The sequence below is a fragment of the Salvelinus sp. IW2-2015 genome, unplaced genomic scaffold (genome assembly GCF_002910315.2).
Source record: "Salvelinus sp. IW2-2015 unplaced genomic scaffold, ASM291031v2 Un_scaffold4886, whole genome shotgun sequence".
In the NCBI taxonomy this organism is placed as follows: domain Eukaryota; kingdom Metazoa; phylum Chordata; class Actinopteri; order Salmoniformes; family Salmonidae; genus Salvelinus; species Salvelinus sp. IW2-2015.
Window position 1 is genome coordinate 16,667 of NW_019946155.1, and position 17,057 is coordinate 33,723.

General features: G+C 45.1%; 1 protein-coding gene and 3 non-coding genes across 4 annotated transcripts; all 4 read right to left on the reverse strand.

Moving 5' to 3' along the window:
* Positions 1 to 2,294: 2,294 nt before the first annotated feature.
* On the reverse strand, positions 2,295 to 2,427 carry LOC112077751 (small nucleolar RNA SNORA70). The gene has a single exon (XR_002895487.1). It is a non-coding gene; the product is annotated as a small nucleolar RNA SNORA70 (small nucleolar RNA).
* Positions 2,428 to 3,105: 678 nt separating this feature from the next.
* LOC112077749 (small nucleolar RNA SNORA70) lies at positions 3,106 to 3,236 on the reverse strand. Its single transcript, XR_002895485.1, has one exon. It is a non-coding gene; the product is annotated as a small nucleolar RNA SNORA70 (small nucleolar RNA).
* rpl10 (ribosomal protein L10) lies at positions 3,227 to 5,798 on the reverse strand. The gene is given in 7 exon segments (XM_070441819.1): positions 3,227 to 3,306; positions 3,309 to 3,337; positions 3,339 to 3,405; positions 3,508 to 3,582; positions 3,585 to 3,614; positions 4,863 to 4,921; positions 5,636 to 5,798. Coding segments are annotated over 7 exon segments (348 nt in total). The 5' UTR covers positions 5,659 to 5,798; the 3' UTR covers positions 3,227 to 3,241.
* Positions 4,001 to 4,130, reverse strand: LOC112077750 (small nucleolar RNA SNORA70). Its single transcript, XR_002895486.1, has one exon. It is a non-coding gene; the product is annotated as a small nucleolar RNA SNORA70 (small nucleolar RNA).
* Positions 5,799 to 17,057: the final 11,259 nt, after the last annotated feature.

The following is a 17,057-nucleotide window of genomic DNA, read 5'->3' on the forward strand; positions in this document are numbered from 1 at the left end:
CTAGTTGTAGCAGGCTATAGTCTAATAGGGCCCACCACTACTGATACTACTGCCCTGTTGGAGCTAGAAACACAAGCATTTCGCTACACCAGCAATAACATCTCCTAAACACGTGTATGTGACCAATACAATTTGATTTGAAAATAGGTCTGCATAGAACAATGCTGGGAGGTAGAGAGAGAGAGAGAAAAGGGAGAGAAGGATGGAGGTGAGAGAAGAGAAAGGGAGAGATGGATGGAGGTGAGAGAGAGAATGAGGGAAGAGAAGGATGGAGGTGAGAGAGAGAATGAGGGAAGAGAAGGATGGAGGTGAGAGAGAATGAGGGAAGAGAAGGATGGAGGTGAGAGAGAGAATGAGGGAAGAGAAGGATGGAGGTGAGAGAGAGAATGAGGGAAGAGAAGGATGGAGGTGACAGAGAGAATGAGGGAAGAGAGAAACCAGAACAAGGTAGATGGAGATCTCTAGAGAAGGAGGAAGGGAAGGAGGCGAGGATGAAATGATACATGGAACAGAAAGAAGCACAAGTCTACAATAAATTCACCTCTAGTTCTGAAGGCTGGAGTTGCTCAGGTGACCAAAGTCCACATTTTTGATTGGCTGTTACATGAAACAACTAATAGCAAGTTAAACATTTCCCAATTGCAGGTGCTTTTGTAACGAGCCTCTCTCTCTCTCCAGGTTGCTCTTCGTCTATCCCTCTATCCTTTCATGGACTGGACGTGCTGATTGGGTGCGGCTGACAGAAACAAGGGAGGAGTGGAATCGCCACAGAGACGGGGAATGCTGGACCGACCCCCCCCCCCCCCCGCCCCCTTCCTCTCCTCTTCCCCTAACCCTACTGGTTAGCTGACACTGATGAAGTCTGTATTTAAGACTTATGTCTGAAATAAAGGACGAAGGGCCTGGTAACGCAAGATACAACTAGGTTGAGAGAGAGGACTAAACCACGGTGTGTGTCAGTCAGAATGTCTACCACTGTGACGAAGGGAGAGCTGGCTAACAGTGTTGTAGAGTTCTACAGTGGAGGTGGGGAGGAGGGTAACCGTGCTGCAGGGGGATATTTTGGGGCGAAGGTGGAGGAGCTCAGAGATCTGATGGAGCTCAGTGGAGGGGAAAACAGGGGCCGTATGGAGACTAGGCTGCTCAACAACACTACTGATGGTACGGTGGGAGGGAATGTGCGTTTTTTGGCCAGTTGATAGTATCAGTTTATCAACACGGAGCAACGTTACTGTATCAAAACACCAAGTCTCACACAAAAAATACCTTATTTACAGAAGTATTCAGACCCTTTGCTGTGAGACTTGAAATTGAGCTCCGGTGCTTCCTGTTTCCATTGATCATCCTTGAGATGTTTCTACAACTTGATTGGAGTCCACCTGTGGTAAATTCAATTGATTGGACATGTTTTGGAAAGGCACACACCTGTCTATATAAGGTCTCACAGTTGACAGTGCATGTCAGGGCAAAAACCAAGCCATGAGGTCGAAGGAATTGTCTGTAGAGCTCCGAGACAGGATTGTGTCGAGGCACAGATCTGGGGAAGGGCACCAAAACATTTCTGTAGCATTGAAGGTCCCCAAGAACACTGTGGCCATCATTCTTAAATGGAAGAAGTTTGAAACCCCGATGGTTACTCTGACAGAGCTCTGGAGTTCCTCTCTGGAGATGGGCGAACCTTCAAGGACAACCATCTCTGCAGCACTCTACCAATTAGGCCTACAGTCGACATCAGGATGTATAACTAAGAGATGATAAGATGATGTAATCAACAGCCAATGTTTACTTTTAATTTGGGCTATGACAGTATTACAAGTCAGTACTTTTGACACTATTTAAATCTGAAGGAAGTGGGTTGAAGGGCATCAGAAAGGTAACGGGAAATTCAATCATTTGTGCAGAGAGGAACCTTGTCACCTGAAATCAGCAGTGAAGCTCAGAATAATGGAAGACGACTCAGGTTTATATTCAACAATACACTTTTATTGGCTAGTTGTTCTTCCACCATGTCTCTGTTCTCTCGGATGCTTCTGTGCCTTTCCAGACAGTCTGTAGTCGGGTGTCTAGATGGCGTGAATCTTCTTCCAGCGAGCCAGAGGGCCCGTCGAGGGGATGTATTTCACCCCACAGCCATCAGGAATCACACGCTTTTCAGCCATCATTTGATCAAAGTCCACGGCGTTGAACTTAGTGAAGCCATACTTCTTAGACATGTGGATCTGGGAGAGAGAAGGGAGAGTGATCAGATGTCATCCAGAGGCAACCATGTTTCTCAGTGAAGGAAATATAGCTCGTTTTGTCTCAGCGGTCCCTTAAAGGGGCCAGCACCTCCCAGCTGGCCTCATACACAACCACAGAGTCACTGTCTGCAGCCATTGAACACCAGAACGACTGCCAGCAGGACTGGTCAGCTTTCATGCACTGCAGAGGTCTAACAGCTCAAAATGAGTGTTCAACACGTTCAAATCTCATCTTAATCCATTCACACAATGATCGAACACGTTATCTCAGTGTGTAGCTACTCATACAAGTGTCTGCATTTCAAATGTATATTTAGTGCGTGTTACCTTCTGGGCGCCCGGGGAACTTGAACTTGGCTCTGCGGAGAGCCTCGATATGTGCTCCTTGTTGCTGGCCTTGGTGCGGACAGCACATGATCACCTGACGATTCTAACACGGGCCACAGTGCCCAGGGGTTTACCGAACGCCCGCGCATCCTGTCTGGAGCCTGAAACACAGAAGCATTGTTACAGGCACATTACTGACAATCAATAGTTATTGTGCTTTACAGCGGCCCGGGCCAGAGCAGAGACCAGAGCCAGGGAAACTATATCAGGAAGAAACCTGGAGAGGAACAGACTGAGGGTCATTTTGAATACATTCTGGATTTACAGTAACATTAGTGCTAACCCAAATACCTCAAAGGCCACATGGCGCCTATTTCCACAGTGCACTACTGTTGACCAGAGGCCTACGGGCTGGTCATTGACACGGAGCAGCACCTTGTCCATATTACAGCCGACAGAGGCAGAGCAGTATCTAGCAGCGTCCTGGTCTACAATCCCAGTCAGTCTGGTCTGACACACAGCAGCATCAGTTGTAAAGCGTTGTCTCAGCGGTCCCTTAAAGGGGCCAGCACCTCCCAGCTGGCCTCATACACAACCACAGAGTCACTGTCTGCAGCCATTGAACACAGAACCGCACTGCAGCGGGACTGGTCAGCTTAATAGCTGCAGGTGTTTTAGGCGTTTAGAACAGTGTGCTGTACGCTGTCAGCCCCGGCGCAGGACAACATCTTGTTGATAGGATGACATGGAAGGGGTGCAGGCGGACCGGATGTGAAGCCATCCTTTCCACATGTCTTCACCATGTACTTGTTAGCACAGATACGGGCTGCCTCCAGAGCTAGAGATTTAGAAAGTAGATGAACGTAGATTAGATCCAACCTTGCCTTTCAGAAGACAACACGTTTTCTGTGATGGCCCCAGAGATGACTTCTGACCTCACCTTCAGAGGACAGCTGCTCGTACTCGTCAGAGACCATGTGACCACACAGAGGGAACTCATCCACCCTGGCCTTCTCCTGCCCAGATCAAAGATCCTGATCTTAGGATCTCCAGAGAGCAGAGCGTACATTACATACTGGAGGGGACAGAGAGCAGAGCGTACATTACATACTGGAGGGACAGAGCAAGCATTATATGAGACGAGAGCGGCTACATTACATACTGGAGGGACAGAAAGCAGAGCGTACATTACATACTGAGGGACAGAGAGCAGAGCGTACATTACATACTGGAGGGGACAGAGAGCAGAGGGTACATTACATACTGGAGGGACAGGAGAGCAGAGGTACATTACATACTGGAGGGACAGAGAGCAAGCGTACATTACATACAGGGAATAGTTGACGTAGGTCTAAGGTAATTTCTTTAAGATACCAAGCGGACATACAAACAGCCAATTAGCTACTCCTCTGTAGTTCAGCATAAACAGGTCAGTTTGTCTCAGCGGTCCTTAAAGGGCCAGCACTCCCAGCTGGCCTAATACACAACCACAGAGTCACTGTCTGCAGCCATTGAACACCAGAACCGCACTGCAGCGAGACTGGCCAGCTTAATAAGCTGCAGTTAAAAACACTGTTATTAGAGTAGAGTAGTCGGACAGAACTAGTATTGTAAAGTACGGGAAATTTCCAGAATTTTTGTTGTAATTATCCGTGACCAGAAATAATTGTATTTTTCAAGAGCCAGCGAGCATCTTTCTCGTGTCAGTCAGTACGGTGTCTACACGTACTGTCTGAGTCAGTGAGGGTATAGATAATGGCTAGTTTGCCTGTCTATAAAGAGAAGGCGGGCTGTGCGTTGATCCTGCTGCTCTGATTGGACAGAGTGATGCTGTATCTCTGTCAACTCATAATATCACTTTTCCTTGCATGTTTTCGGTCTGATCATTACGATTTCTGCACTATAATAACTCACACGGCAAGGACGTTTGATATAAGCTATCAATGTGCATAATATCTAACCAGCAGTGCGAGAGTAGGAGAAATATGAAAGCTACCACGCATTTTGTCTGATGAAAACTTGTCCGTCCGCTGTAAGTTGATACAGACCCCCCCCCCCGCTGCTTGTTTGGTCTCGAACCATGCAGTTATTTGTGTTGGGGTAATTTTGCAAACATCTACTTAAGCGTATTTGAACTTTACACCCCCCCCCCAGATCACAAGTATCATTCGATCCAATTTACAGATATGATTAAGAGTATGGCCATGTCTGCACACCCCCTCACTGTTCAAGTCCCGTTTGAGTGGGTATTGGGGAATAACCAAGGAGAGGAGAAAGTAAGGAAAAAGGGTTTACCAGGCACACCGCGACAGAAGCGGGACTTGGGGTAGGGCTTGTTCTTGCAGTAGCGATAGCTGAGGGAGAGAGATGGATTGAAACAATTATCTGCTGACCAGCTACAGTACCAGGCCACATGCTGTCATATTTCACTGTTTGGTTTGTCAAGTGGTTACACCAGTTGCCTTTACATTCAACACAGGAAAATGTCAACAATGTAATTTAAATGACCAGAGGTCCTCCAGAAACAGCCATGTTTCAGTGTTTGAAGGCAATCTGGCCAGTCGGTTGCGTCTCAGTCACTTAAAAAAGCACCTCCCAGTGTGTGATTAAGTCAGTTCAGTGCAAATGATACTACGGATGTTTACACATGTTCATGTATCTTTATACTGTATGGTACAAAAAATAACGTTATATGCTGTGTAATCACAAGCCTATGTATACTAATAACCTCTAACTATGTTCAGCCACGGACACGCTTCAATGGCTAGTTAACTATGCTGGTTTATGCCATTAGCGGTTAGCTTACCAACTAGTAACTCTCTAAATGCCAACTGGCTACATTCAACACCATGTTACCTAGGTGATCGACAGTGTGTAACAGACCATCTAGTTACCTAGTTATGACAGTACAAGCATAGGTTATGCAAGTAAATTACTTGACAGCAACACCGTAAATGTAGTTAGCCAGATCATTAATGCACATGGTGAGAACATATCCTCCATTTTGCATTTTCATCCAGCGACATACTTCAATCCCGAGCTAAAAATCATGTGACATAAAACCTCACCATCGGGCTGGCCGGCGACCCATAGCTGCAATCTGTATAAATAACACAAAAAAAACACTTATTACGAAAGGAAACTAGGGTTCTACGCTAGAAAAATGCTAGAGTGTTGAAGAGCGGCAGACACCGCGATGTGAACACGCACTCACCGAAAGGAGGAAAGGAAGTTAGAGAGACATCCGGTGCGTCATATCCGGTGCGTCGAATGGACGCTTCGCCTGCAGAAATAGGATAAAAACACTCAGGTTATATTTTTGATTTGGGTAAACACTTTTTGGCGTCACACGTGAAATATGGTTAGTAATCGTGTATTTTTAATTAAATTAAATAGGTTGTCTATACCTGGTGGTAATACAGTCTGCTACCATTCTCAATAGTTTATCGTCTAGGTTGTCTCTATCTGTGGTAATACAGTCTGCTACCATATCTCAAATAGTGTTACCATCTAGTTGTCTATACCTGGTGGTAATACAGTCTGCTACCATTCTCAATAGTTTACCATCTAGGTTGTCTATACCTGGTTGGAATACAGTCTGCTACCATTCTCAATAGTTTACCGTCTAGGTTTGTCACTGTACGTGCCGTCTACCGTCACTGATTGTCTCTATCTGGTGCTCATCATTATTGATGGATATCAACAGTTTTTTCAACCTCTTACAACCACAACTTGACCACAATTTGAGCAAAATCCTTCTTTCCGGGTCTCTCGGGTCTCCCGAGTGGCGCAGCGGTCTAAGGCATCTCAGTGCTGGAAGCCTCACTACAGACACCCTGGTTTGCATCCAGGCTGAATCACAATCCGGCCGTGATTGGGAGTCCCATAGGGCGGCGCACAACTGGCCCAGCATCGTCCGGGTTTGGCCGGTGTAAGGCTGTTATTGTAAATAAGAATTTGTTCGTACTGACTTTCCTAGTTAAATAAAGGTTAAATAAAAACATATTTCAATACGCAAATATGAAGGATGGAGATGCATGGGTTTTCTGCCCATAATGTTATTTCAGGTGCTCCCATATTTTTTGTAATTTATCTTGGTAACATATTTCTTATTTTTTTGTGTTAAGTTTTGTCACAAAATGACTCAATTTGCAATACGTCAACCAACCAGCTGAGCAACTCAACTTGGGGGCTCTAACAGGGGGCTCTAACAGTTCTCACATTAGTTTCTTAACAGGTGCATGTCAACAACTGCCAAGAATCATTTACAAATACTCCCAGTGCTACATGACCCAGGTAGAGTGGACCCAGGTTAACGCAACTAGAGTGGACCCAGGTTAACCAACTAGAGTGGACCAGGTTAACCATCTAGAGTGGACCAGGTTAACCAACTAGAGTGGACCAGGTTAACCAACTAGAGTGGGACCAGGTTAACCAACTAGAGTGGACCAGGTTAACCAACTAGAGTGGACCCAGGTTAACCAACTAGAGTGGACCCAGGTTAACCAATCTAGAGTGGACCCAGGTTAAGCTAACTAGAGTGGACCCAGGTTAACCAACTAGAGTGGACCAGGTTAACTAACTAGAGTGGACCCAGGTTAACCAACTAGAGTGGACCCAGGTTAACCAACTAGAGTGGACCCAGGTTAACTAACTAGAGTGGACCCAGGTTAACCATCTAGAGTGGACCCAGGTTAACTAACTAGAGTGGACCCAGGTTAACCAACTAGAGTGGACCCAGGTTAACTAACTAGAGTGGACCCAGGTTAACCAACTAGAGTGGACCCAGGTAACCAACTAGAGTGGACCAGGTTAACAACTAGAGTGGACCCAGGTTAACCATCTAGAGTGGACCCAGGTTAACTAACTAAGATGGACCAGTTGACATTAAGTGGACCCAGGTTAACTAACTGAGTGGACCCAGGTTAACCAACTAGAGTGGACCCAGGTTAACCAACTAGAGTGGACCCAGGTAACCAACTAGAGTGGACCCAGGTTAACCAACTAGAGTGGACCCAGGTTAACCAACTAGAGTGGACCCAGGTTAACCTCTAGAGTGGACCCAGTTAACTAACTAGAGTGGACCCAGGTTAACCAACTAGAGTGGACCCAGGTTAACCAACTAGAGTGGACCCAGTTAACCACCAGAGTGGACCCAGGTAAAATAGAGTGGACCCGGTTAACTAACTAGAGTGGACCCCAGGTTAACTAACTAGAGTGGACCCAGTTAACCAACTAGAGTGGACCCAGGTTAACAACTAGAGTGGACCCAGGGTAACAACTAGAGTGGACCCAGGTTAACCACCTAGAGTGACCCAGGTTAACTAACTAGAGTGGACCCAGGTTAACCACCTAGAGTGGGACCCAGGGTAACAACTAGAGTGGACCAGGTTAACCACTAGAGTGGACCCAGGTTAACCAACTAGAGGTGGACCCAGGTTAACCACTAGAGTGGACCCAGGTTAACTAACTAGATGGACCGGTTAACCACTAAGTGGACCCCAGGTTAACCAACTAGAGTGGACCCAGGTTAATCAACTAGAGTGGACCCAGGTTTAACTAACTAGAGTGGACCCAGGTTAACCAACTAGAGTGGACCAGGTTAACCAACTAGAGTGACCCAGGTATAGAACCAAAACTAGAGTGGACCAGGGTTAACCACCTAGAGTGGACCCAGGTTAACCAACTAGAGTGGACCCAGGTTAACCAACTAGAGTGGACCCAGGTTTAACTAACTAGAGTGGACCAGGTTAACCATCTAGAGTGGACCCAGGTTAACCAACTAGAGTGGACCCAGGTTAATCAACTAGAGTGGACCCAGGTTAACTAACTAGAGTGGACCAGGCTTAACCAACTAGAGTGGACCCAGGTTAACCAACTAGAGTGGACCAGGTTAACTAACTAGAGTGGACCCAGGTTAACCAACTAGAGTGGACCCAGGTTAACCAACTAGAGTGGACCCAGGTTAACCAACTAGAGTGGACCCAGGTTAACTAACTAGAGTGGACCAGGTTAACCAACTAGAGTGGACCCAGGTTAACTAACTAGAGTGGATACCAATACCTTTATTGTCCCTAATAAGGATTTCAGGCTTTGATTAATAATGTTCTGGAGTATGTATTATGTCATGTTTCATGTGGAAGAGTAGCTGTTTTTTTCATTGGCTAATGGGGATCCTAATAAATACCAAATAAATAACAAATATCACATTTCTAAGCAAACAGCTGGAGGCAGGGCTTTCTCCTGCAGAGCTCCATTTTCATGGAATGGTCTTCCGATCCAACTGACAGACGCAGTCGCAGCATTTAAGTCTTTACTGAAGACATATTTTCAGTAGGTTCTATGATTGAGTCTGGCCCAGGGGTGTGAAGGTGAACGGCAAGGCACTGGAGTGATGAATCGGCCTTGCTGTCTCTGCCTGGCCGGCTACCCCCCTCTTAAATGGTTTGTTTCTCGTCAAGATCCTAGCAGCCGTGTTTAGCACTAGCTGAAGTATATTAAGTGCTTTATCCAGGTAGCCGGAGAGTAGAAGTGACAAAAGCATGGATTAGCTTCTCTGCATCATTTATGGACAAAACGTTTTTTTTGCAATGTTACGAAGACGAGGAGAAATAGTCATTGAGACAGGTTACCATGGCGTTCTTGGGCAACAGGGACTATGGTGGTCTGCTTATAACATGTAGGTATTACAGATTGGGTCAGGTAGAGGTTGAACATGTCAGTGAAGACGCTAGCCAGCTGGTCAGCGCATGCTCTGAGGACACGTCCTGGTAATCCGTCTGGCCCTGGGGCCTTGTGAACGTTAACCTGTGTGTGTGTGTGGACAGATTCATAATCTTTAAAAGGTAAGCTCAGAGGCAAGGAATCTAAGGCTATCTTCTGGTTATCGCACCACACACACACAACACACCACACACACACACACACACACACACACACACACACACACACACACACCACACACCACACACAACACACACACACACACACACACACAACCACACACACACAACACCACACACCACACACACACACACACACACACCACACACAACACACACACACACACACACACACAACACACACACACACAACACAACAATCAGTCTTGTATCTTGTACAGCTAAACTTGTGGGGACACACAATTCAGTCCCATTCAAAATTATATTTCCCTAACACCTAACCTAAACCTGTATTCATACCATATTACCCTAACCCTAACCTTAACCCAAAAACCTAACCTTAACCCTAAAACTAACCCTGACCCTAACCGGTATTCTTACCATTACCCTAACCCTAACCCTAGCCCTAGCTCCTAACCCTAACCCTAACCCTAGCTCCTAACCCTAACTCTAACCTTAACGTCATTCTAACACTAATTTAAACTCTAACCCTAACCTTAACCCTAACCCTAACCTTAACTCTAACCTTAACGTCATTCTAACACTAATTGTAACCTAAACTCTAACCCTAAACCCTAAAACAGCATTTGACATTGTGGAGACAGGCAAAATGCCCCCAATTGGTCAAAAAAAAAAAAAAAAAAGTTTACTTTTCTTATGGGGACTTCATTTCACCACAAGAATAGTTAAACACTTCCACACACACACAACAATATAAATACCCTTGCAAAAAATATCAACATGGAAACATTTTCAAGCATGACACAGAGACACACACACTGTATCTATAAACACAGCCTTTTAAGGTAAACTCCTCTCTTTGTCACTCTGTCACTCTCTCTCTCTCTCTCTCTGCCTGCCTCTCTGTCTCTGTCTGTCGGTGTGTCTCTTGCTCTCTGTCGTTTTAATTCAATTCAAGGAACTTTATTGGCATGGGGAACATATGTTTACATTGCAAAGCAAGTGAAGTAGATAATAAACAAAAGTGAAATAAACAATAAAAATGTACAGTAAACATTACACTCACAGAAGTTCCAAAAGAATAAAGACATTACCAATGTCATATGTCAATATACTGTGTTGTAACGATGTACAAATGGTTAAAGTACGAAAGGTAAAATAAATATACATAAATATGGGTTGTATTTACAATGGTGTTTGTTCTTCACTGGTTGCCTTTTTCTTGTGACAACAGGTCACAAATCTTGCTGCTGTGATGTCACACTGTGGTATTTCACCCAGAAGATATGGGAGTTTATCAAAATTGGGTTTGTTTTCTGTGTAATCTGAGGGAAATATGTGTCTCTAATATGGTCATACATTTGGCAGGAGGTTAGAAAGTGCACCTCAGTTTCCACCTCATTTTGTGGGCAGTGTGCACATAGCCTGTCTTCTCTTGAGAGCCAGGTCTGTCTACGACGGCCTTTCTCAATAGCAAGGCTATGCTCACTGAGTCTGTACATCTCTGTCTCGTATTACAGTGTATTTGTTCATGATTCTGTTTGTCTTTGTGTCTCTGTAAATCTCTTCTTCTCCATTTCGCTGTACTGTAATCTTAGAGATAAAAAAGATGGGGAATATAGAAGAAGATGGAAAGAGGGAGTGAAGCTGAGAGAATTGATAATAAGGTCAAACTTTTTGAAACCTTTTTGAGTGCAGTATTTCAATTAGAATCATTTTTTTGTTTCTTATTTATTTGACTTTGGCATTGTAAACATGTTACTTATCAAGAGAACATCCCTGGTCATCCCTACTGCCTCTGATCTGCCGGACTCGCGAAACACACATGCTTCGTTTATAAATGAAGTCTGACTGTTGTAGTGTGTCCCTGGCTGTCCATAAATGTAAAAAAACAAGAGAATTGTTCTGTCTGCTCTTCTTAATATAAGCAATTTGAAGTGAGTTTTACTTTTGATCCTTAAGTATATTTAAAACCAAATACTTTTAGACTTTTACTCAATCACTATTTTACTGGGTGACTTTACTGGGTCATTTTCTATTAAGATATCTTTACTTTTACTTAAATATGACAATTGGGTACTTTGTGATTGCTTTCAAATGGATTTTTCCCTAAACCAGGTTTCCCCAATACCAAATACAGCTTGGGGGTGATTTTATTTGGCCACCCAAGTTATCTGAGGAAAATAAAGCCCTTTGAATTGAAAGAAAGTGGGCTTCAGTAGATGTGTCCTTGTATGGAGGAATGCAGAGTGAGGGAGCAGCTATGAATGATCTCTCTCTAGACTCTGTGAGGTCAGAGATGAGCTGTGCATGATCACACATGACACCACCATGACTGTTATCTGACCCCATGTCTGCCTGACAGTGTGTTTGTGTGTGTGTGTGTGTGTGTGTGTGTGTGTGTGTGTAATATATTCACTATAAGCAGGCCTCTATCTATACAGATGTCAGATCTTAACTTGATCACTCTTGTCACAGAATATTCCTGCTGCATCAGGAAATTCAAATGAGCCTCGTGATTTAGATAAATTCCCCGAAAATGAGCAGTTGTCCTTTTCGCAGGTAGCCTAGTGGTTAGAGCCTTGGGCCAGTAACAGAAAGGTTACTAGATCAAATCCCAGAGCTGACAAGGTAACAATCTGTCGTTCTGCCCCTGAACAAGGCAGTTAACCCACTGTTCCCAGGACGTCATTGTAAATAAGAATTTGTTCTTAACTGACTTGCCTAGTTAAATAAAGGTAAAATAAACAATGTGGGGGCAGTCGAGTTACCGGAATCAGGCCCTGCTATCAAAATCACTCTTGACCTACAGGCATCCCTGTAAGGGGACATGTGAGAGAGGCTGGTGACATCATACCTTTTAAATCCGACGGCGCGGTCATGACGTCAACTCTCTGAAAACAAGGAGAGGGAGAGAGACCAACTGATACTTTACCAATTAAGGCTCTCACAGGAGAGGGAGAGAGACCAACTGTTACTTTACCAATTAAGGCTCTCACAGGAGAGGGAAGAGAGACCAACTGTTACTTTACCAATTAAGGCTCTCACAGGAGAGGGAGAGAGACCAACTGATACTTTACAATTAATGCTCTCACAGAGAAGGGAGAGAGACCAACTGTTACTTACCAATTAATGCTCTCACAGGAGAGGGAGAGAGACCAACTGTTACTTTACCAATTAATGCTCTCACAGGAGAGGGAGAGAGACAACTGATACTTTACCAATTAATGCTCTCACAGGAGAGGGAGAGAGACCAACTGTTACTTTACCAATTAATGCTCTCACAGGAGAGGGAGAGAGACCAACTGTTACTTTACCAATTAATGCCTCACAGGAGAGGGAGAGAGACCAACTGTTTACTTTACCAATTAATGCTCTCACAGGAGAGGGAGAGAGACAACTGTTACTTTCCAATTAATGCTCTCACAGGAGAGGGAGAGAGACCAACTGTACTTTACCAATTAATGCTCTCACAGGAGAGGGAGAGAGACCACTGTTACTTTGCCAATTAATGCTCTCACAGGAGAGGGAGGAGACCCACTGTTACTTTACCAATAAATGCTCTCACAGGAGAGGGAGAGAGACCCACTGTTACTTTACCAATTAAGGCTCTCACAGGAGACGGAAGAGAGACCATGATACTTTACTAATTAAGGCTCTCACGGAAGAGGGAGAGAGGACCACTGTTACTTTACAATTAAGGCTCTCACAGGAGAGGGAGAAAAAAGAGGAAAACAGTGACCTCTTTCTTTTCCCCGAGTTCACGAAAAAACCATTCCCACTGGGCCTGCGTGTGGGGAGGGTTTTTACTCCACAGCAGGAAAACAGAGGGATAGAGAGACTGAGAAAGAGAGATACAGAACAGGTAAACAACTGTACGTTTTTCTTCTGCTTTGTTTTTATGTTGAATGTCTTGATGGATGTTGTTGTTTTATCTGCTTAGTCCTGCACAGATAGTGGCTTAGTTGGTTAGTTAGTGGCTTAGTTGGTTAGTTAGTGGCTTAGTCCTGCACAGATAGTGGCTTAGTTGGTTAGTTAGTGGCTTAGTTGTTAGTTAGTGGCTTAGTCCTGCACAGATAGTGGCTTAGTTGGTTAGTTAGTGGCTTAGTTGGTTAGTTAGTGGTTAGTCCTGCAAGTTCGTGGCTTAGTTGGTTAGTTAGTGCTTAGTTGGTTAGTTAGTGGCTTAGAGTTGGTTAGTTAGTGGCTTAGTCCCTGCACAGTTAGTGGCTTAGGTTGGTTAGTTTAGTGGCTTAGTTGGTTAGTTAGATGGCTTTAGTTGGTTGTTAGTGGTTAGTTGGTTGGTTAGTGGTGTAGTGGTGTAGTGGTTTAGTCATGCACAGATAGTGGCTTAGTTGGTTAGTTAGTGGCTTAGTCTTGCACAGCTAGTGGCTTAGTTGGTTAGTTAGTGGCTTAGTTTGGTTAGTTAGTGGCTTAGTTGGTTAGTTAGTGGTTTAGTCCTGCACAGATAGTGGCTTAGTTGGTTAGTTAGTGGCTTAGTCTTGCACAGTTAGTGGATTAGTTGGTTGGTTAGTGGCTTAGTTGGTTGATTAGTGGTTTAGTCATGCACAGATAGTGGCTTAGTTGGTTAGTTAGTGGCTTAGTCTTGCACAGCTAGTGGCTTAGTTGGTTAGTTAGTGGCTTAGTTGGTTAGTTAGTGGTTTAGTCCTGCATAGAAAGTGGCTTAGTTGGTTAGTTGCTAGTTATGTTAGTTGTGGCTTAGTTTGTTGTTAGTTGGCTAGTTTGTTAGTTAGTGGCTTAGTTTGTTAGTTAGTGGCTTAGTTAGGGGTTTGGTTGGTTAGTTAGGGGTAGTTGTTAGTTGGGTTTAGTTAGGGGGTTAGTTGGTTAGTTAGGAGGGGTTAGTTGGTTAGTTAGGGGGTTAGTTGGTTAGTTAGGGTTTAGTTTGGTTTGTTAGGGGTTTAGTTGGTTAGTTAGGGGTTTTAGTTGGTTATGTTAGGGGGTTTAGTTGGTTAGTTAGGGGTTTGTTGGTTAGTTGGGGTTTAGTTGGTTAGTTAGGGGTTTAGTTGGTTAGTTAGGTTTAGTTGGTTAGTTGGGGTTTAGTTGGTTAGTTAGGGGTTTAGTTGGTTAGTTAGGGTTTGTTGTTAGTTAGGGTTAGTTGGTTAGTTAGTTGTTAGTTGGTTAGTTAGGGTTTAGTTGGTTAGTTGGGGTTAGTTGGTTAGTTAGGGGTTTAAGTTGGTTAGTTAGGGGTTTAGTTGGTTAGTTAGGGTTTAGTTGGTTAGTTTAGGGGTTTAGTTGGTTAGTTAGGGGTTTAGTTGGTTAGTTAGTGTTGGTAGATAACAGGATGTCAGCAGCACCATGACTGTCCCCGTTAACATCTAGTGCCAAAAGTGCCCTGGCTGCGGTGATCACACCGGCAATATGGATTAATCTTCCGCTCCAGTAAAATCTGTTCTGCTTCTCGGTTTAGTCTGTCAGGAGAGGAGTGGTGTTGCCTTAGTAGGTGCCACTGTGCTGTGAGACCTCCCAGGGACGCTTCGGGCTGGTTGTTATTGTACTTATCCTGATGAGGTTATAATCTTTGTCTGCCCCTCTATGAAACACTCTGACTAGACATATTATGGAAGATCATACTGTCTGGTTTGTGCGCACGTTCTGCATTGTGTTAAGGAACTGCATTGATGTTGGTCAGTGGCGATTTTAGCATGTAAGTCTTGGTGGGGCAAACATGTTTTAGATGCATGCCATCAAAGACACTGTACAACACTAAACAATACATGAATTGCACTATAACGGCGACAAGCGGAGCCCACAAACTGTTAGGGCCTAGCTGCCTGGCCCACCTGCCCTGAATGACAGGTCGCCACTGATGTTGATACTGGGGTTATGCTCACGGGCAGAACCGAGCTTCACGCGACACTAGTCCTACATATATCTCATTCACCTTAGAAGCACGCTCCCCCCGATCCAGCAGACTGGCGGATCAGTCGGTTTTATAATGAGGAGCTCCACACCAAATAAGGTAAAACACGGGGTCCTGTCTCGAGCCCTACAGGGTGATGTAGAGGGCCGCATGCGTCCCCCTCTGCCTACAGCAGAAGGATCACATGACGGATTGGGAACACACACAGTCACTACATGTTGCTGTAATCTGTGAACTTGTCTGTCAGGCTCTGTGTGGTCAGCGACTGGTCAACGGCTCAGCGTGTTCACAGCAGCCCCTCGTTGCTGATAGCGTGGGGTTGATCACATGACGTGCCACCACGTTCCCTCATGTTAGCTAAACCATCCAACCCACAGGGCATAATAATCACATTGAGTTGAACTAAACAAGGTGTCTGCTACCTCAAAGGTTGAGAGAGGAGTGTTGAGACAGTGTAGTAGCCTACACTTCCTCTAGGGGGAGCCAGAGGAACACAGATCAAGCCAGTCTCGCGTTTGCCTCTCCCCTTCCTTTTCTCCCCTCCTCTCCACTACTGCGCTCTCCTCTCCCTCTCTCTCTCTCTCCGCTCTACTCTCTCTCTCTCTCTCTTCTCTGCTCTCTCTCTCTCTTCTCTCTCTCTCTCTACTTCTCTCTCTTCTCTCTCTCTCTCTCCTCTCTCTCTTCTCCCTCTCAATCTCTTCCCTCTTCATCTTCTCCTCTCCCCTAATCTCTTCATCGTCGTCCTTCCTCTCTCTCCTCTCCTTCCTCTCTCTCTTCCTCTCCTCTCCTCTCTCATCCCTCTCTCCTCCGTCTGCCTTCGTTCTCTCTGTCTCCCCTCTCCTCTTCCTCTCCCTCTCTCTCTCCTCTCCTTCCTCTCTGCCCCTCCTCATCTCTCCCCTCCCTCCTCTCCCTCTAATCTCTTTTCCTCTGCCTTCTTCCCCTATCTCCCACCCTGCTCTCTCACCTCTCTCCCATCTCCTCTCTCTCCCCTCTCAATCTAGCCTTCCTCTCTCCTCCTCATCCTCTCCCTCTCCTCTCTCTCCTCTTCTCCCCTCTCTCCTCTCCTCTTCTCATCTCACCTCGTTCTCTCCTGATTCTCCTCCTCTTTCTCCTCTCCTCTCCTTCTCCTCTCTCTCTCTCTCCCCTTCTCCTCTCCTCTCCTCTCATTCCCCTTCTCTCCCTTCCTCTTCTCTTCTTTCTCTCTCCCCTCTTTCTCTCTTTCTGTTGCTCCCCTCTTTCTCTCTCTCCCCTCTTCCTCTCTCTCTCTCTCTCTCTCTCTCCCCTCTCCTCACTCTCCCTCTTTCTCTCTCTTTCTCTCACTCTCTCTCTCTTTCTCTCTCTCTCTCTTGCTCTCTCTCTCTCTCTCTTTCTCTCTCCCTTCCCCTCTGCACCCCAGTCTTCAGTCCCAAATGAACATTTCTACAGTAGTTAGTTCCTGTTAACTGTTCAGTCATATACACTACAGTGTGAGTTAGATACATGGTTGTGTTTTATTGGGGGTCATTAGGGTTAGGGGTTGGTGGTGGGTGTGTATCACATTACCATGGAAACACACTCACACAGTTTCTTATTTCTATCTTCTGGGGACCAAATATTTGATTCCCATCCAAAATTCTATTTTCCCTAAACCTAAACCTAACCTTAACCGCAAAACCCTAAACCTAAACCTAACCTTAACCGCAAACCCCTAACCCTAAAACTATACCTAACTTCTAACTGTAACCCCTAAACCTAACCCTAACCCTAACC